This window comes from Scyliorhinus torazame, chromosome 10, assembly GCF_047496885.1.
Source record: "Scyliorhinus torazame isolate Kashiwa2021f chromosome 10, sScyTor2.1, whole genome shotgun sequence".
NCBI lineage: Eukaryota > Metazoa > Chordata > Chondrichthyes > Carcharhiniformes > Scyliorhinidae > Scyliorhinus > Scyliorhinus torazame.
In genome coordinates, this window is record NC_092716.1 from 113,648,884 (window position 1) to 113,669,064 (window position 20,181).

At 50.5% G+C, this 20,181-nt stretch overlaps 1 protein-coding gene across 1 annotated transcript in view; it reads right to left on the minus strand.

Annotated features, from left to right (window-relative positions):
• Window positions 1–14,691, minus strand: part of LOC140430869 (lysosomal protective protein-like) — a 30,929-nt gene extending 16,238 nt beyond the window's left edge. The window contains exons 1-5 of the mRNA XM_072518632.1: window positions 14,490–14,691; window positions 12,812–12,923; window positions 11,596–11,733; window positions 8,275–8,433; window positions 7,019–7,110 (exon numbers count right to left, since the gene is read on the minus strand). Of these exons, the coding sequence (XP_072374733.1) occupies window positions 7,019–7,110; window positions 8,275–8,433; window positions 11,596–11,733; window positions 12,812–12,923; window positions 14,490–14,644 (656 nt within the window). The 5' untranslated portion in view covers window positions 14,645–14,691. The remainder of the gene's footprint in view (window positions 1–7,018; window positions 7,111–8,274; window positions 8,434–11,595; window positions 11,734–12,811; window positions 12,924–14,489) is intronic.
• Between the last annotated feature and the right edge of the window lie 5,490 nt (window positions 14,692–20,181).

A 20,181-nucleotide genomic window follows, 5' to 3' on the forward strand; every position in this document is an offset into this window, starting at 1 on the left:
GGCGCGATGCCCGACTGATTTGCGCCGTTTTTGGCGCCGGTCGGCGGACATCGCGCCGATACCTGAGATTTTAGCCCCAGGTTCGGTAGATCCAAACCCCCTGCCTGCCTACCCCTCTGTCATAGCACCTTTCCAACTCTGGCCACCTTCCCTCCCCATATGAACGACGTAATCCTTCCCTCAATCTCTCTGAAAAAAGCCTTTGGCAGGAAAATCAGCAGGCATTGAAAAATAAACAGACATCGTGGCAACACGTTCATTTTAACCGCCTGTACCCGACCTGCCAGTGACAGAGAGAGACCATCCCACCTTGCCAGATCAGCTTTCACCCTTCCCACCAAACTAGAAATGTTGTACCTACGGAGTCCCCCCCCCCCAATCTCGAGCAACCTGCACCCCCAGGTATCTGAAGTGAAACTTTACCTTATGGAATGGCAGCCCCCATCACCCCTGCCCCCGCCTGGCCGAGACATCACAAAATATTCACTTTTGTCTGGATTTAATTTGTACCCCAAGAAAGCCCCGGTTGGCTGGTGTCGCTACAGACACCCAGGCACCCTGACCCCTGCCCACAGTATCGCCCAGTTTTGCCCGTCCCTCCTCATTGCGCCACCGTGGGCTGGCCATGCCCTCATGGAGGCTGGCATGTGTGTCGCCTTGACCCTTCCCAGAGATGGTCTGCGTCAGCTGGGTGTTGAGGCACCTATGTGGGGGGGGGGGGGCACACCCTAGGTCAAGGCGTTTGGCCGCGTGGGATGGCGGCACCAGTGGCCTTTGCCCATCAGCATGACCTCAACTTGCAGGTGTGGCTTCGCCACCGTCCTGCCATGGCAGGCCGGCTGGCATGTCGCTCCCGCAGAAAACCCTCCCCGGAACATGGAGGCCCCCTGCCCCGACCCCCCCCCCGAACATGACTGCACCCTCCCCCACCCGCCCCTCCTCCTTCCCCCCGGGCGATTCTCCGGGAGGCGCGGCGCCGACCTCGATGACGCCACTCTCGCCGGTTGGCACCACCGACACCTGATGCTGCCAGTCCTGGATGCCCGCTGTGGCATCGGCCAGAGTCTGAACGTTCACAGCGATGGAGCTCAGGGAGTGCGCCATCCCTGTCAGGGACTGTGCAACCTCCCTCTGGGCTTGTGCGACGCCATCCAGCACGTGCGCAAGACCGCCGATGCTCTCAGCGATGGCCTGCTGAGACTGGGCCATAGCCTGCTGAGACTGGAGGGCGGCGGCAATTTCCAACTGGCTCTGGGACATGGCTGCCTGTGAGAGGGCAGCCCTGTCCAGGGCCACGGATGACGCGTGCACATGATGCCCCACGCTTTGCAGAACCTGACCCATGGCCGAAATCGTCGCCCCCATTGCCTCCACCGCAGACGCCACCTGTGCGGTGTCGGCCTCGGTGGCAGCCATGACTGGCATCACTCCCTGCTCCTGGACGCGGATTGACTCCTCCAACTGCGTCTGCAGATGCTGGAAGGTGGCCGTCATCCCGTTGTCCACTCCCTGAGTTTCCAAACGCATCGGATCGGTGGGTGGGCCGGGTAAGTCCAGGAACCCGGGAACCGTCTGGGCGGCAGCTGGGTGCTGGAGCTGGGCTGCCCTCCGACCGTCCAGCCCCTCGGTTGCTCCTACCTCCACCTGCTGTACCTGTTTGGCTGTGTGGTACGCACCAGTCAGTGTCCCAGAAGCCTCATCACTAATGTGCCCAATCGAGGAGAGGGTATCTGTGATGGTGGAGGATGTGGGTGACAGCTGTGACGCAAGACCCATGTCTTCATCGAACCCCAGGTCTGTGGTCTCTGGGTCGAGCCTTGGACTGATGGACATTGTCCTCGGCCCATGTGAGGGGCCGTGTCCGGTCTGTCCATCATCTGTTTGGCCGTCCTCTGTTCATCACTGTCCAGAGTCCGCATCCTCTGTCCGTCACTGTCCTGGCTCTCCATCCTCTCTTCGTGGGTTTCATGGCCGTCAGTGTCCTGACTGTCCGTCCTGTGTTCATCAGTGTCGTTTGTGTCGGTCCTCTGTGCGTCCGTCTCCTGTGGCCCGGCTTCGGAAAAGGGCCCTCCTGTCCGTCTTCCTTCCCCTCCCTGGCGTGCATCCCTGTGGGCAGATGGACGTGGACCTGGATGGCGGTGGCTTGTCTGAGACATTCCGGGACGATCGGCGGCTGGCCCTGGAATACACAATAAAGCATGTATCGTTAGACACGTGGAGTCGGGTGTGAGTGGGTGGAGGGGGCAGTGTGAGGGGGTGCAGTGTGAGGGAGGGTTAGGGGATGGAGGGGCAGTGTGAGGGGGTGCAGTGTGAGGGGGGTAGGGGGTGGAGGGGCAGTGTGAGCAGGTGGATTGTGAGGGGGTGGTGTGTGAGGGGAATGGAGGGGGCAGTGTGAGGGGGGTTAGGGGGTGGAGGGGTCAGTGTGAGGGGGTGCAGTGTGAGGGGGTTAGTGGGTGGAGGGGGCAGTGTGAGGGGGTTAGGGGGTGGAGGGGTCAGTGTGAGCGGGTGGTGTGTGAGGGGAGGGTTAGGGGGTGGAGGGGCAGTGTGAGGGGGTGGTGTGTGAGGGGGGTTAGGGGATGGAGGGGCAGTGTGAGGGGGTGGTGTGTGAGGGGGGGGTTAGGGGATGGAGGGGGCAGTGTGAGGGGGGGGGAGGGGGGAGGTGAGGGGCTGAGGGAGTGTAGCCAGGCAGGGGAGTCTCACTTGGTACTGCACCTCCGATCTGGCATGGCGCTACCTCCCGGGTGGTGGCTCCCCCAGTGAGGTCCAGAGCCCTCTGCTCATGGACGGTGAGGGGGTGCAGAACAGGTGATCCCTCTCCGGTTCTTGCACACTCACGATGGTTGTGGGCTGTCTTATTCTGCGGTGGGGGGGGGGTGCGGCGACTATCAGAGTTAGGCAGTCAGCAGCAAGACGCGCAGATGTTGACAACATTATGACTGGGGGGGGGGGCACTGGGCACCACGCCATGGCAGCTCGCAAGGGCAGTGTGGTACCCATGTGGGTTGTGTGGTACGTGGTGCCCCCCCTCCTGCGTGGGCGGGGAGGGGGGGCGCGGGCACGTGGTGGGGGGTGAGGGAGGGAATGTGGCCCGGGGGAACTCTCGGGGTACTTACCCTGGCTGCCCTCGTGAGGTCGTGGAGCTTCTTGCGGCACTGCTCTCCCGAGCGTCGGGTGTGCCCCACAGCGCTAACGGTGATGCCCACATCACGCCAGCTGCGCCTGACTATGCTGGCCGGGTGCCGGTGGCCACGTCTTGGGCACAGGACCGCCTTCCGCTCTTCCACTGCGTCCAGCAGTGTCTCCAGGTCATTGTCCCGGAAGGAACCTGGGAGCGGCATGGCGGGGCGCAGCCATCTCTCTGTGTCGGGGCCTGTGCGCAGATCGTGCACATAAAATGACGTGGTACCGCGTCATCCGGGCATCACGCGATGACGGCCCCGCTGCTGGCCCCTTTTCGGGGCCTGAATCGATGCTGCCGGCGGCCCGTTAGCGCCATCGTGAAACGCGACGCCGTTCATGGCTGCGCGGACACTCTGACTGGCCATCGGAGAATCCCGCACATTGTATTTAATGCACTGTTACAGATTCTCCAAATCCCGATAGAAATTAATGAAGTTAATTAATCTGCTATGTTTAAACTATCCCCTCCCCTAAACACTTCTCAATGAGAGAGATCTCTCTACACAATGATGGCAGTACATGGTTTTAAAAAAATTTAAAGTACTCAATTTTTTTAAAAATTGAGGGTCAATTTAGCGTGCACATCTTTGGGTTTTGGGTGTGAGACCCACACAAACACAGGGAGATTGTGCAAACTCCCCACGGACAGTGACCCGGAGCCCAGATCGAACCCAGGCCGTCAGCGCTGTGAGACTGCAGTGCTAACCACTGTGCCACTGTGCTGGCCACAGTACAACATCTTAGAGCTGAAATACCATCAAATTATAAAAGTTTTAAATGTTGTTATATAAAAAAACATTAAATGTACAATCTTTTGAATATGAGGAAACAAATTGATTTATTGTTGGCTTCAGTTGTACTAAACATCACCAGTGGTTAAAATAAGGCGGCCCGTCATCTTCTTCTCTGGACTTCCACAATGGCCAATAAATGGCAGTGATGCCCATGTCCCAAAAATGTATTTTGAAACAAAGAGATCAAAATCTCGCTGTAACTGTTGGGAGCTGGGAACCTCCTGGTCAATTTACCTCAAGCTCACTGACAGGGGCTTGTTCTGCGCCATAGATATTACCCAACAGTGGACTGGTGCCTGAGACATGGGGGGGGGGGGGGATTCTCTGAGCCCCGCGCCGGGCCGGGCCGGAGGATCGCCGCAGCTGCGCCACGACACCCTGACGCCGGCGTGCGCTTCTCTGAGGTGCGGAGAATCGACGCCATTTGCTCCGGCGCGTTTGACGCGGCGCCGGCCACTGGAATCGGCGGGGCCGCCGATTCTCCAGCACGGATGGGCCGAGCGGCTGCGCGGATACGACAGAGTCCCACCGGCGCCGTTCACCCGTTGTCGCTGCCGGCAGGAACTCTGCGTGAAGGGCCGAGGAGCCGCCTATGGGGCGGGGAAAAGCGATCCTTCAATGGGGGGGGGGGGGAGCCTCCGATGGGGTCTGGCCTGCGATCGGGGCCCACCGATCGGCGGGCCGGCCTCCCCCCCTCCGGGCCCACTTTCCTGCGCAGCCGGCCCCTGAACACTGACGCCATGTTGAGTCGGGGCCGGCGCACAGAAGAAGTCCCCCGCGCATGCGCAGGTTGGCGGGGCGCCCATTCGGAGCCAGGAAGGGTGGTTGGAGCGTCGTGCACCACTCCAGCACCGTGCTGGCCCCCTGTGGGGGACAGAATCAGTCGTCCCCCTGCCCGTTTCGCGCCATCGTGAAACGCGATGGCGTTCACGACGGCGCGAACACTTGGGCTCCATTTTGGAGAATCGTCCCCGGGGTCTGTCAATTCAATTCAAAGGAATATTGAAAATGTATTTACAAAAACACCATTGGCTAATTTAATCCTATTGTTGCGAGCACTTCCTGTCTACAAAAGCTAACTTCCTGTTGTCAATTTTCTCCCTTATGAACTCCTATGTCCACATTTAGAATGTAAGGTGTCTATGTAAACTTTTGGCATTGTAATTATCCCTCCCTACCAGTGGAGGAGGTGCAGCACAATTTTTAGGAAGATGCAATTATATTGTTAAAAAATTATGAATGTTGTTTCTATTATAAATGTAGACATAGGAATGTATAATGGAAACTAAACAATCTCCTGTGACATTGAACATGATAAGTCAGAAAATATCTCTGGCCTCTCTCTGATGTCTCATGTTGCCTCCTCTTTCTTCCTGCTTCTTTCCTCTTAACTAATCTTTTTGCTTCTGCCTTGCCTTTCATTTCCTTTCCAATGCGAGGTGATGTATCGGGGCAAGGAGCCTCTAATGAACTGGAGGTTGTGGAGAAAATGTGTTTCCTTACTCTTGTTCAATTCTGGTCACCACACTACCAGAAGGTTGTGGAGGCTTTGGAGAGGGTACAGAAGAGGTTTACCAGGATGTTGCCTGATATGGAGGGCATTAGCTATGAGGAGAGGTTGGATAAACTCAGTGTCTTCTCTCTTGAACGATGGAGATTGAGGGGCGGCCTGATAGATGTCTAAAAATTATGAGGAGTGTGGGACAGAAACTTTTTCCCAGGGTGGAAGTGTCAATTATTAGGGGACATATGTTGCAGGTGCGAGGTGCAAAATTTAGAGATGATGTGTGAGGCAAGTCTTTTTACACAGAGGGGACTGGGTGCCTGGAACTCGCTGCCAAGGAGGTGGTGGAAGCAGGTACAATAGTGACATTTAAGGGGCATGTTGACAAATGCATGAATAGCATGGGACTAGAGGGATACAGACCCCAGAAGTGTAGAAAGTTTTAGATTTGACAGGCAGCATACTTGGCGCAGGCTGGGACCTTTCTTGGTTCTTTGTTCCTTCATCCTATCATGTAAGGGGCTGGTTTAGCACAGGGCTAAAGAGCTGGCTTTTAAAGCAGACCAAGGCAGGCCAGCAGCACGGTTCAATTCTCGTACCAGCCTCTCAGAACAGGCGCGGGAATGTGGCGACTAGGGGCTTTTCACAGTAGCTTCATTTGAAGCCTACTTGTGATAATAAGCGATTTTCATTTCATCCTTACATATACACACCACCTGTTCAATCCTCGTACTCTTCCCAAACCCTGCCCCAGTCAGCCTGTTCCTACTTGCTCCCCAAAGAGCAGCTAGAGAAAGGATAGTAGTCACTAACCCAAAACTAGTATCCTCTTCCCCTTCTTGTCTCCCTTCTGTGATTTCCAAAGTTCAATCTGTTGTGTTTTCCTTTTCCAAAATGAACTCCAATTAGAATAAGAAAAGGCTCCCTGTCTCTTTGTCACCATTTTGTGCTTTGTACACCAGGAGTTGGAAAGTCACAAATGTGAGAGAAATAACATTTACCTTTTCTAACAATCAGCCAAAGTTAACAAAAGAAATAGGAGCAGGAATAGGCCAATTGTCCCCTTGAGACTGCTTTGCAATTCAATAAGACCAAAGCCGATCTGATCATGGTCTGGCAGATATCCCTTGAAGATTAAAAATCTGTCTCGCTCAGCCTTGAATATATTCAATGACCCAGCCTCTTATTGCTCTCTGGGAGAGTGAATTCTAAAGATTAAGGACCCTCTGAGAGTAGAAAGGTTTCCTCATCACTATCTTAAATAGGAGAACACCTTAATCTGAAATGGTGCCCCAACTTCAATATTCCTCCATGAGGGAAAGTATTTTCTTTGCATCTACTCTACCCCTCAGAATCTTACGTGTTTTAATCTGGTCACTGCTCCTAATGGTAGCCTAGCTGCCATTCATTTGGTATAGGTTATCCAACATTGAACCCTGGTCTGTGCAACATTTCAGGGAGAGAACACGATGCCCCTTTTAGCCAGACCTCGCGTTTTGATTTAATACACCTGGTTTAGAGGTTCGAACATAATACCCACGTGTCGCCGAAGAGTCCGTGGTAATATCCGAAATAGACGAGCGACTGGTCATTGAAATACGTGCTGCTCAATCCGTTGCCGACGGCAAACCCCTAGAACAGAGAATGTAGCATCACCACAACAAGCTGGGCCCCTGCCCCCACCCACATCCTGAAGACAGTGACTCCAGGATATACGAGTGCCGACATTAGTCAGCGTGTACAATGGGGAAAATCTTAACTGGAAGGATACCCACTGCAGCGATATGCCTAAATCAGCTGCCATCAAGGATTGGCTGTAGGATTGGGCGTTGCTCCTGCCCACATAGACACTGAAGAACAGCAGCCTGTGCCAGTCGCTCAATGGGTATCATTTTCATCTCAGAGTCAAGAGATTGTGTGTTTGAACCCACTTCCAAAACTGGAGGATATAAATCGAGCCTGACAAGTCAGTACTGAGAGAGTGCCTCATTGTCAGAGGTACTGTTTTTTTTTGATGAGACATTGAACCAAATCTTCACCTCGCCATCGCAGATGGGTGTAAAAAATCTCCCAGCACAATATCAAAGAATAGCTGGGCAGTCCTCCCTAGTGTTCTGGCCAAATTTTATCCCACCAACATCAGGAAATCAGATTATTGCTGTTTGTGTCAGCTGGTGGTGTCCAAATTGGCAGCCACGTTTCCTACATTGTAATAATGATGACACTTCAAAAGTACTTCATTACCTGTGAAGCTCTTTAGGATATCGTGATAAAATGCTGTATTAAATGGGGCGGTACGGTGGTACCGTGGTTAGCACTGCTGCCTCGCGGCGCCAGGGTCCCAAGTTCAATTCTGGCCTTGGGTGACTATGTGGAGTTTACACTTTCTCCCTGTGTCTATGTGGGTTTCCTCCGGGTGTTCCGGTTTCCTCCCACAATCCAAAGATGTGCAGGTTAGGTGGAGTGGCCATGCTAAATTGCAAAAGGTTGCATGCGGTTACTGGGTTACGGGGATAGAGTGGAGGCATGGGCTAGGGTGCACTTTCCAAGGGCCGATGCAAGACCTGATGGGCCTCCTTCTGCACTGTAAATTCTGTGATTCTATAATATGATATGAAATACAGACTCTTTATCTCGCTCACCGTTTACTAAATGCTTCAATCCCATGTGTGGGGCTGGGGCCAGTGTTCCAGATTCCAGCCAGGACAATCCACCCAAACAATAACAGGTGGAGGGTCAAACAGAGGGGCGGGAAGACGCTGATCCAGTTTCCAGAGCAGAAGGAAATGGAAATACCTTCAAGTTAATCTTGGCTGGGCCGTTGGCGATTTTCAGACTCAGACTCGGCACATAAACGCCCCCATAACTTTCACCAGTGACGTAGAAGTCATTCCGCTGGAAGCTGGGAAACTTTTTGAAGAAATCCTGCAGGGCCAGGTAGTTGTTGTCGGCAACCTGTTGAAGTGAGGAGTAGGGAGGCGAATACAAGATCAGGAGTTAGAGCTGTGCTTTCTGCAGGGTGAAAGACTCATAGAGAACCTGCCAGCTAAAGTCATTGACATTACTGGGTTCAGGGTTGCTGGATGCCCTGAAAGCTTTGAGATTGAATTTGTTCATCTCCCAAGTCATTCGAGTGTCCGCTCGTTGGGTAGCTCCGGTACCTCAAAGAGTTAGAAGGATGTGGGTTCAAGTCCTACTCAGGAGACTTCAGCACACAATCCAGGGTGGTACCCAGTGTTAGTATTGAACCGCCTGCAGCCAGATGGAGACACTAAGCCAAGGTCCCAAATGCCTCTTGAGCGATGCAAGAGGCCCATGGCACTATTATGAAGATGACCAGGGAAATTCTTGCTAGTCACTGTACGTGGGATCGTGCTGTGCCCAACCCCGGCTGCCATATTTGCTCCAACAATGACAAACCATCCTATTGAAATACTCGATTGGTTCTGAGGCACTGTGGGATATCCCGAGGTTGTGAAATACAAGGGGTGGGATTCTCCGATCCCCCGCCGGGTCGGAGAATCGCCGGGGGGGGGGGAGGGGGGCTAAATCCAGCCCCCGCCAGCCATCGAATTCTCCGGCACCGGAGATTCGGCGGGGGGCGGGAATCGCGCCGCGCCGGTCGGCGTGCCCCCCCTCCCGGCGATTGTCCGGCCTGCGACGGGCCGAAGTCCTGCTGCTTCTATGCCAGTCCCACCGGCGTAAATTGAACCAGGTCCCTTACCGGCGGGACTTGGTGGCGCAGGCGGGCTCCGGGGACCTGGGGAGGGCATGGGGCGATCTGGCCCCGCGGGGTGCCCCCACGGTGGCCTGGCCCGCGATCGGTGCCCAGCGATCCGCGGGTGGGCCTGTGCCATGGGGGCACTCTTTTCCTACGCGCCGACCATCAGCCTCCGCCATGGCCGACGCGTAGGTGAAGAGTGCCCCCACGGCACAGGCCCGCCCGCGGATCGCTGGGCGCTCCCAGCAATACGTGGACTCGTGCCGGCCGGCGGAGTTCCTTCGGCCCCGGCTGGCGTGGAGCCAAAAGCCTTCCACACCAGCCGGCGGGGCGCCATCCATTCCGGGGCGGGCCTAGCCCCTAAAGGTGCGGAATCTTTCCGCACCTTTGGGGCGGCCCGACGCCGGAGTGGTTCACGCCACTCCGTCCCGCCGGGACGGGGAGAATCGATTTCTTCTTTCCTTGACCCGATAATCAAACTGTTTTTGGCTACAGAACGTCGCAGGAGTTCTGAAAATTGATGAAATGAGAGAAAGTGAAAGTGATTTTGTGAATGGAGCTGGGTCACAGTGGAAAAGGGTCATGACTTAATGCCACAGGGATCACCAACCCCTAGCAAACTGCTGTAACTACCCGGGGTGTCCTATCAGCAGAGTGGAAAAGGGTCATGAATCAGTTCCACCGGGCTCACTGCCGAGGGCACATTATTAGGTGGAGGCAAAAATGAAAGTATTTTGTTTGCTGATGTCTCCAAACAGGAGGGAAGAGACAACATAAATAAGAAAGTGGATTGTTTGAGAACTCAGTAAAAGAGTGTTAAATGTTAGTTAGGAATTGGAAATAAGTAGTGCAAACATAAATTAAATAACTTTGTCACATGATAAAAGACATGGGGTAGTTGTGGAGATTTCACTGAAGCCAACAGCATTGTAGGCAGTAGCAGTAAGCCGAAAATTGGGAAGTGTTACACAGGAATAGGAGGAAAATTCCTATATTGGTGGTTGTGCTACAAGAAGTTAATTCTGGCATTACAGGGAGTTCAATGGATCTGTTAACCAGCTTAAGACGTCGGAGTTGTGAGGAACATTTGAAGAGCCTTGGATTGTTCGCTGTGGTGAAGATAAGGCTGAGGTAACCAATCACTATTTGTTGATGTATCATTGTCAATGTACTCTATCGATTTTCTTTTGTCGACTATGTACGTACTGTGTACGTTCCCTTGGTCGCAGAAAAATACTTTTCACTGTACTTCGGTACATGTGACAATTAATATCAAGCAATTAATCAAGGAGAGTTTTATCCAAGATTTTTAAGAGAGTTGATAAATCGAACTCCAATAATAAATTTGCCTTTGACACCAGCTTTAGAACCAGTGGGTATTTAAAAATGATGTGGAAGGAGCAGCGCTCCGAAAGCTAGTGATATCAAAACAAACCTTTTGGACTTTAACCTGGTGTTGCAAGACTTCTTACTATTTTAAAAAGGGAAGATGCAGTCAACTTAGTTTAAACTACTTCACGAAGATGGTGATGAACATGTGAAATCGACTGATGAGGGGAAAGGAGAACTGGATAGATATTTGAGACAGCGCTGATCAGGGACAATCAGATTTAGGGAGTGCTCAGATAAACAATGTTTTTCTGTACCTTTCTGTGTCCTATATTCAGAGTTTTCCATTGATTAATGAAAGATTTCAAAGTGTATTTATTGAAGTAAAGGGATAAGGAGGAGAGGGTCAGTTCTGTCACCAGACTGCAGTCACCGTGCTACAGCCAAGAGTTCTTTGTGCCAATTATTTACCCACCGATTAAATCCTTCAAGTGTTTTTGATATTGCAATGGCCTGGTTATCTAAACTACTTCACACTGTCATGGTTTAGTTTCGACCCTGGAACATTGGGTCCACAAGCTGACACCTGGATTAGCAGAGTGTAATCCGAAACCCTTTCCCAGTGTTTCAGATTCCATATGGAGCAAGTGGAGTGAGGGCCCAGCAGCGTGAGAGAAGCACCTTCACTTTACAGAGATACATGTGCCAGTCAGGAAACACACCCAGTTTAGAGACAAGGAAAGTTCTGTCAGGGAAACGGAGCACAGAAAGATCACATATTGACCTACAATAGATCATTGTATGAAAGGCAATGAGACATCTCAATGCCAGACACGGTTGAAAAAACAATTAAAACAGAGCAGGGGGAAGATGCATCATTCTCAAAATCAGAGGCAGGAGGGCAGGGAACATTATAGAGAGAGGATGGAGAAAAGGTCAGAGATTCAGTCCCTCAATGAAGAAAATGTGTAGGATAGTTAACATCAGCTGCTCAAACAGCTATCTCGTGTGTCACACTGATTATTGGAGGCAAGAAATAAATAGACCTGGCAGATTGAGCACAATACCTCCATATCATTGGTGGCGTAGTTTCTACTCTCAGAATAGGAGAAGCCAACACCAGCCGGGGATTCCAGGTACAGAACATTGGCCACCTTATTCCAGCTGTACTCGTTGATGTAGAGTGTACGGCCATTGTCATTCACCTGGAAGTAAATACTGAAGTTAACAGGATGTGAACTATCGACTTGAATCTGCATTAACCAACTCTCCCAGACACCCACTCTCCACTGCAACTGCCCCTCCCCTCCCCTTGCTACACACACCAACCTTCAAGAGCTCCTTGGCTGTTTACCTCCGGTTCACTTGGTGCACTTTCTTCCATTTCATTGCTGGAGTTCAGAAGAATGAGGGGAGATCTTATAGGAACCTATAACATTCTTTTTTTTTTCAAATAAATTTAGAGTGCCTATTATTTCTTTCCAAAGGGGAAATTTAGTGTGGCCAATTCACCTACTCTGCACATCTTTGGTTGTGGGGGTGCAGCCCACGCAGACACGGGGAGAATGTGCAAACTCCACATGGACAGTGACCCAGGACCAGGATCAAACCGGGTCCTCAGCACCTCAGACAGCAGTGCTAACCACTGCATCGCCATGCCGCCCAGAAAGTTATAACATTCTAAGAGGACTAGGTGGGGTAGATGCAGGAAGGATGTTCCCGATGATGGGCATGTGCAGAACCAGGGTTCATAGTCGAAGGGTACAGGATAAACTTTTTCGCATTGAGATGAGGGGCATTTTCTTCACCCAGAGAGTGGTGAGTCTGTGGAAATTGCGACCACAGCAAGCAGTTGATGCCAAAATGTATGTTTTCATAAAGGAGTGAGATATAACTCTTGGGGCTAAAGGAATCAAAGGATTTTGGGAGAAAGCAGGTTACTGAGTTGGATGATCAGCCATGATTATAAGGGCTCGAAGGGCCAAATGCTCCTATTTTCTTTGTTTCTATATCAAAACACTATTCTCAATTCCCCTAATGGCTCAAAGTATAAATGTTCAACCCTGTACAGCACTGAGCTAGATTACAGCTTCCATCCCTAATCCATGTTCTGGGAATGGAACAGGGAAACGAGTTTGGATCTTCAAGCACCAATGTGGGCTGGTAGGTGAGCAATGGGTCAGAAAGAACCAGAAGCCCTGGCTGTCCCTTCCCACTGCTGTCTTAACTGAGATTAGCCAACAGAAAACTCAATCATCACCCTTCAGTAAGGCAAGCACTTACATGCAAAGGTCCATTTTCAGCGAGGAATCCATCTAAGGAACTGCACCCAGGTCCACCATTCAGCCACAGGACCATAGGGTCATTGGCTGGGTCGTGCTGGGATGTCACAAACCTGCAGGAGCCAAAACAACTTGGAATTAATGTCTGGGACAGAGGAGCCTGCAAGAGCATGGAGAGGTGAGGCACAGTTTCAGAATCATTAAACAATTCCAGCACAGGGAGGAAGCCATTCAACGGTTTGTAACCATACTAACTCTCTATGAGAGCTACTCAGCTAGTTTCACTCTCCTGTCAGTTCACTATAGCCCTGCCAATCTTTTCCCTTCATAATTTCCAATTTCCTTTTGTAAACCACAAATGGAGCTGCCTCCATCACCCACTCAGGTAGTGCTCTCCAGCTCTTAACCATTCACTCACATCACTCTTTTTTGTCAAACACTTTAAATCAATGTCTTCTGGTTTTGTGATCCTTGAACCAATGGGAGCAGTATTTCCCGATCTACTCTATAGTCACTGGATTGGAGAGTGATCCATCAAGGTCACTTCTGGCCCTGGTCTTCTGAAAGCAATTATTCTGTTTATACTGTTGACATTTCCAACAAAGGGCAATCTAATTGAGGTCTTTAATATGTTAAAAGGGTTTGACAGGATAGATATGGAGAATCAATTTCCTTTAGTGGATTACCCTTCAGGAGTGAAATTATAAATTAGTTCTTCAGCCAAAGGGGAGTGGAAATCTTGAGATCTCACCCAGAAGGTTGGGGACTTTGAGGGGCATTTGGAGCTGTCAGGATGGAGACCAATGAAGTTCTGTTAGGTAGCGGCATCAAAGGAGGTGAACTAAAGATAGGAGAGGCGTGGAGCTGAGGTACAGATCAGAACACAAGAAATGGGAACAGGAGTAGACCATTCGGCCCATCAATCTGATCCACCATTCAATCTGATCATGGCTGATCTTGAGTTTCAACTCCATTTGAAATTTTCCAGCCCTGAATAGATGAGATGTGAAACCAAGACTGTCTTTTTGAGTGGACCTAGAAGATCCCATTGATCTACCTTGGCCAATATTTCTCCAAAAGCAGCATCACAAGATCAGATTATCTGGTCATCGTCACATTGCTGTCTGTGGGAGCTTGCTTTGCACAAATGGGTTGCACCATTTCCTACATTTCATCAGTGGCTACTCTTGAAAAGAACATCATTGTCTGTAATTCACTTTGAGATGTGCAGTAATCATGAAAATTGCAATATAAATGCAGGACTTTATTTTTTATTCTCCCCTCTGACTCTGCCTGGATGCAACCCACAATCCGTCAGAATCTGTTTTCCCTCCCTCACACCCATTCTTCCTGCCTTATCCCAAACACTGGATGCCAATGGGATATTGAACAGTGGAGGGCATCACTCAGGAATTAACTGGAAAATGATTAGTAGCAGCGAAAGCTGCACTGTCTCTCAATCACAATCTTCCCCCAACTCCACCTCATCAACAAATCCAGAATTTAGTTCAGCCCAGTTATAATTTCCAACTCTACAGAGACCAGGGATCTGATTTGGGATCTTCACCCACTGTGAGTTCAGGAGACCGGGTGACTGTCAGACACTATCTTTACCTTGACCCCAATGCCAGTGTAGGGTATCCCCGTGTCTTAGCTCCTGTGGAGCCCCATTCACTTACCAGTAATGTAGATGTTGGCCTGTAGATGCCTGCAGGTAGCCGGACCACTGCCTGAAGTTGAGTTGGGTGTTCAGACCCGGCAAGGACAGGATTTCATCTGGGGCATAATATCCCAGAGCGCCGCCCACACAGAGCAACAGCAAACTCCACCACATTGCTGCGAAGCAGGCGGAGAGAGGGAGACCGTAAGATTAACAACTACAACCCGGAGGATCTCACAGGAATGTGGTGGCTGGGGCAGACAACTCTTTATATAACTGGGGCTATGAATAGGATGATCACATGACTAATAGTAAATTATACAGAGAGGCAGGGAGTTACAATATCAGACAGTAAGGAAAGAAATCACAAGGTATTAAACCAAATATTGGAATATCAATGCAGGTGACAATCTATCATTTGTACTGGGAAATGTGCCAATAGTCTTGGTAAAGTAATTAAATGACCTGTGTCCTTAGCCTGTCCTTTAAATACATTAATACAGTGTAGATAAGAACTCGTGCTCCTTTCAACCATTGCCATATTTTCCAAACAGAGTTTGCCCAGTAACCACCCAGCTAAAGAAAGACGGCTATCTATGTATAAATATGTATTTATCATATCCTCAATGTGTCTCAAAACAGTTCACATTCCTTTTTTTTAAATTTAGAGTACCAAATTCATTTTTTCCAATTAAGGGCAATTTAGCGTAGTCAATCCACCTACCCTGCACATCTTTGGGTTGTGCAGGTGAAACCCATGCAAACATGGGGAGAATGTGCAAACTCCACATGGACAGTGACCCAGGCCCAGGATCGAACCTTGGACCTCGGCGCCGTGAGGCAGCAGTGCTAACCACTGTGCCACCGTGCTGCCCAACAGTTCACATTCCTAATTGCATTTTTAAATGTGTTTTGTGATGGAGTGAAATGCAATGCAGTTGAATATTATAGAATTTACAGTGCAGAAGGAGGCCATTCGGCCCATCGAGTCTGCACCGGCTCTTAGAAAGAGCACTCTACCCAAGGTCAACACCGCCACCCTATCCCCATAACCCAGTAACCCCATAACCCAGTAACCCCACCCAACACTAAGGGCAATTTTGGACACTAAGGGCAATTTATCATGGCCAATCCACCTAACCTGCACATCTTTGGACTGTGGGAGGAAACCGGAGCACCCGGAGGAAACCCACGCACACACGGGGAGGATGTGCAGACTCCGCACAGACAGTGACCCAAGCTGGAATTGAACCTGGGACCCTGGAGCTGTGAAGCAATTGTGCTATCCACAAGGCTACTGTGCTGTGGAGAGATGGTTGGATTCTCTCTTGTTAGTGGTGGTCATTGCCTGCCACTTGCGTGGAGTGAATGTTATGCACCATTTAGCAGCGCAGCCCAAACCTGAATGTTGTCCAAGTCCTGCTCCATGCGGCTGGGTCATTATTTGAGGAATTGCAATTGGTACTGAACATTGTGCAATCATCATCGAGTCACCATTTCTGACCTTATAATGGAGGGAAGATCATTGATGAAGCAGCTGAAGATGGTTGGGACTATGCAAAGACCCGAAGGAACACCTGCAAGAAAGTCACGGACTTGAGATAATTGACCTGCAACAAATACGCCTTCCTTTGTATAAGGAGAGAGAGTTTTCCCCCAACTCCATTGACTTCAATTTTACAAGGACTGTTTAATGCCATATTTAGTCAAATTCCACCTTGATGTCAAGGGCAGTCACTCTCGCCTCACTTCTGGCATTCAGTTATTTGTTCATATTTGGACCAAAGCTGCGATGAGATTTGGAACCAAGTCATCCTGAGGTTTGAATCCAAGCTGTGCGTCAGTGAATAGGTTATTGGAAAGTAAGTGCTATTTGATAGCACGATTGACAACACCATCCATCTCTGTGCTTCCCCATCATTGAGGGTAGAGTGGGGCCTCCTTCTCCTGTTGGTTTAATTGTCCACCACTCTTCATGACTGGATGTGGCAGAACTGTAGAGCTTAGGTGGTGGGATTACTTAACTCTGTCTGCAGCATGCATCCTATGTTGTAGCTTCACCAGGCTGGCATTTCATTTTTGCAGGTATGCCTTGCGCTGCTCCTGGCATGCCCTCCTAAGTTCCTCATTGAACCAGGCTTGTTCCCCTCGCTTGATGTAAATGGTAGAGTGAGGGAGATGAGGCTACATACTGTGGTTGTGTATAATTTCACTGCTGAGGAATATGAAAGTTGACAATAAGCTTCTTTAAATATATAAATATATAAAAAGGAAGAGTGAAATCAAATGAAGATTGGCACCTTAGAAAATGAATCTGGGGAGATAGTTATGGGGAACAAAGAAATTGCAGAGCATTAAACAGATATTTTGCATCAGTCTTTACAATGGAAGAGACTTTGAACATCCCATTAATACTAAATATTATGGGGATGAATTAAATACCATCATCATCACTAGCGGATTAATATTAGAGAAAACTAATGGTGCTCAAGACAGATTCTCTATAAGAGATGTTCAGGGATGATGGTGGGGGAATCTGGGGCTATGAGGTATGATCCGTATAACTTGTTGGATGAGGGTGAGGGGGGGTGTTTTCCCTGATTCTGGCAGGCTATTTTTGGTTAAAAGTGCCTGTCACCAGAAGATGTATGATCAATATGACTGCGCCAGGCTGGACGGATCTGTGAAAAACTCTCCAATTTTGGCACAAGTCTCCAGATATTAGTGAGAAGAACTTTGCACAGTCAACTGGGCAGGGTGCATCTTTGTGTTGTCTGGTGCTCAGCTTGATGTTGAGTGGTCTGCCAGTTTTATTCTTAGTCAACTTTCTCGTAGTGGTTAGATGCCGCTGAATGCCTTGCTGGGTCATTTAAAAGAGCAGTTAAGAATTAACTACATAAACACATTGTGGCAAGACTTCCAGTGGCGGCCATGGTGTGAGGGGTCACACATTTGGCAGCTCCCGCTTGTGGCGATGTTTATGGCCTATTCTCCGATTGACGGGCAGATCTTTGAATGGAATAGGCGCAGGAGGAAGGTGGAGGAAGAGTTTATTCCACTGGTGGATAGATTTGTGAACCAAAAGTAGATTTAGGCAAAAGCAGTTGTTGGAGCGAGAAACTTTTCCTGCTACACAAGGGACGATGGTGGAGGGTAAGGACCGGTCCTACCATCTCAGTAGTCTATGGAGCAGCTGGTGGACGTCTTGAACGAGAAATTCACCCAGCAGAAAAAGGAGTCTCTGGAGGACCTGGCGAGGACAGGGATCCGATTAAGGCTTTGATTGACCACATGGAACCGGGGCTGGAGTCTCAAAGCCAGACAATCCAGAAGGTGGAGGAAATGGTGAGCAGTTTGATGAGCAGCTTACTTTGTTGGTGGCCGAGATGGGGATGATGCGAGATACCCAGAAACGGCTTCAGGAGAAGGTGCAAGATCTGGAGAACCGCTCTGGAGACACAACCTGAGGATTGTGGGGTTGCCAGAGGGCAATGAGGGAGTGGACGCTGGCTCGTATGTAGCCAAGATGCTGGAGAAATTGCTGCAAGAAGGGGGTCTTCGACAGGCCCCTGGAGGTGGACCGGGCGCACAGTGCACTGATGAGGAAACTGCAGGGTAATGAGCTGCCGAGGGCTCGCTGGGCGGGCTAGTTCACAAAAGCGTAGTGGGGGATTGTTGTACTGTGTGGGGGTGCGGACTGCTGGGAGGGGCATTTGAAATATGGCATGAGGGGGGTTGATGACGGTGGACATCCGAGGGCGGGCCTGATGGGTTGCGGGACACGGGCCGGAGGCTGGCCCAGAAGGGGCTATGTTGATCGTGGTTGGGAGGGGGGTGGGGTCCCAACCAGGCTGATCACATGGAATGTGAGAGGGTTGAATGGGCCGGTCAAGAGGGCTTGTGTGTTCATGCATTTGAGGAATCGAAATGTGGATGTGGCATTCTTGCAGGAAGCACATCTGTAGATTGGGGATCAAACTAGGCTCAGGAGAGGGTGGGTAGGACAGGTCTTTCATTCATATTTGGATTTGAAGACGAGGAGGGGGTGGCGGTCTTGATAAATAAGTGGGTAGCTTTTGAAGTGGAGAACATAGTGGCAGACTCCGGGGGGGAGGTTCGTTATGGTGAGTGGGAAATTGGAGGGGATGTCGGTGGTCCTGGGGAATGTTTTTATGTCCCGGACAGGGACGATGTAGAGTTAATGGGGTGGGTGCTGGGGAAGATCCTGGACCTGGACTCGCACCGGTTGATAATGGAGGGGGATTTTAACACGGTTCTTGAGCCGAAATGGATTGGTCGAGCTCGAGGTTGGGGAGGGTATTGGCGATGGCGAGAGATGCAATCGGTGAAGGTGATGGTTCTCCCGAGGTTCTTATTTGTGTTCCAGAATCTCCCGATCTTCATTACAAAGGCTTTTTTTAGGAGGGTGAATACACTGATGTCGGGGTTTGTTTGGGTGGGTAAAGCCCTGCGGTTAGTTCTTCCAAATTTGATGAATTATTATTGGGCGGCGAATATAGCCATGGTTAGGAAGTGGGTAGTGGGGGAGGGGGAGGTATGGGAGCAGATGGTGGCAACCTCTTGTAAGGACTCGGGTTTAGGGGCACTGTTGACGGCGCCTTTGCATTCTCGTTGCCCACCTACTCCACAAGCCTGGTAGTGGTGGTGGCCCTGAGGGTGTGGGGACAGTGGTGGCAGCACCTGAGGCTGGAGGTGGCCTCGGTTTGGGCACCGATTTGTGGGAATCGTAGGTTTACACCAAGGGGACTGGATGTGGGGTTTTGGGGGTGGCAACGGGCAGGGATTGAGCGGTTTGGGGATCTATGCGTTGGGGGCAGCTTCTCGAGCTTGGAGGGGTTGGTGGAGGAATTTGAGTTGCCCACTGGGAATGGGTTCCAGTATTTACAGGTGAGGGATTTTGTCAGGAAGCAGGTACCGTCCTTTCCTCACCTGTCGCCCCAGGGGCTACAGGACAAGGTGGTGTCAACAACAACGGTAGGTAAGGGTAGAGTGTCGGAAATTTATAAGGAGTTGATGGACTGGGAGGGGGTCCCGATAGGGGTAGTGAAGCGTAAATGGGAGGAAGAGTTGGGGAGGGACTGGAGGCTGGGGTTTGGGAGGAAGCTTTGAGGAGAGTGAACGCATCCTCTTTGTGTGCTAAGCTTAGTCTTGTTCAGTTCACGGTGGTTCACAGGGCACATATGACTTGATTTGAATCGATTTGATTTGATTTATTGTCACATGTACCAAAGTACAGTGAAAAGTATTTTTCTGCGGCCGAGGGAACGTACACAATAGACGAAAAGAATAATCAACAGAGTACATTGACAAATGACTGTGGCTAGGATGAGCAGGTTTTTTGAAGGGGTGGAGGATTGGTGTGGGCGGTGCACGAGTGGGCCTGCGACGTGGCAGGGGGTGAGAGATGACATGGTCGGATGGAGAAGGGGGCCATCTGGGATGAGCTAGTTACAGGGTGGATTCAATGGGGCTGGAGTTAAGTGGGGAAGATGATGGATTGTAGAGGGGAATGGAGGCATAAGCCTCCAGAAGGCTGATAACGTGGATCGTCCTTGGGCTTAATGGAACAATTAAAAGATCGCAGGTGTTTGCGCACCTCAGGAGCTTGAAAGCGGGGGTGGTGTTTCTGCAGGAGACACACCTCCGCATGAAGGACCAAGTTAGGTTAAGGAAGGGGTAGGTCGGGCAGG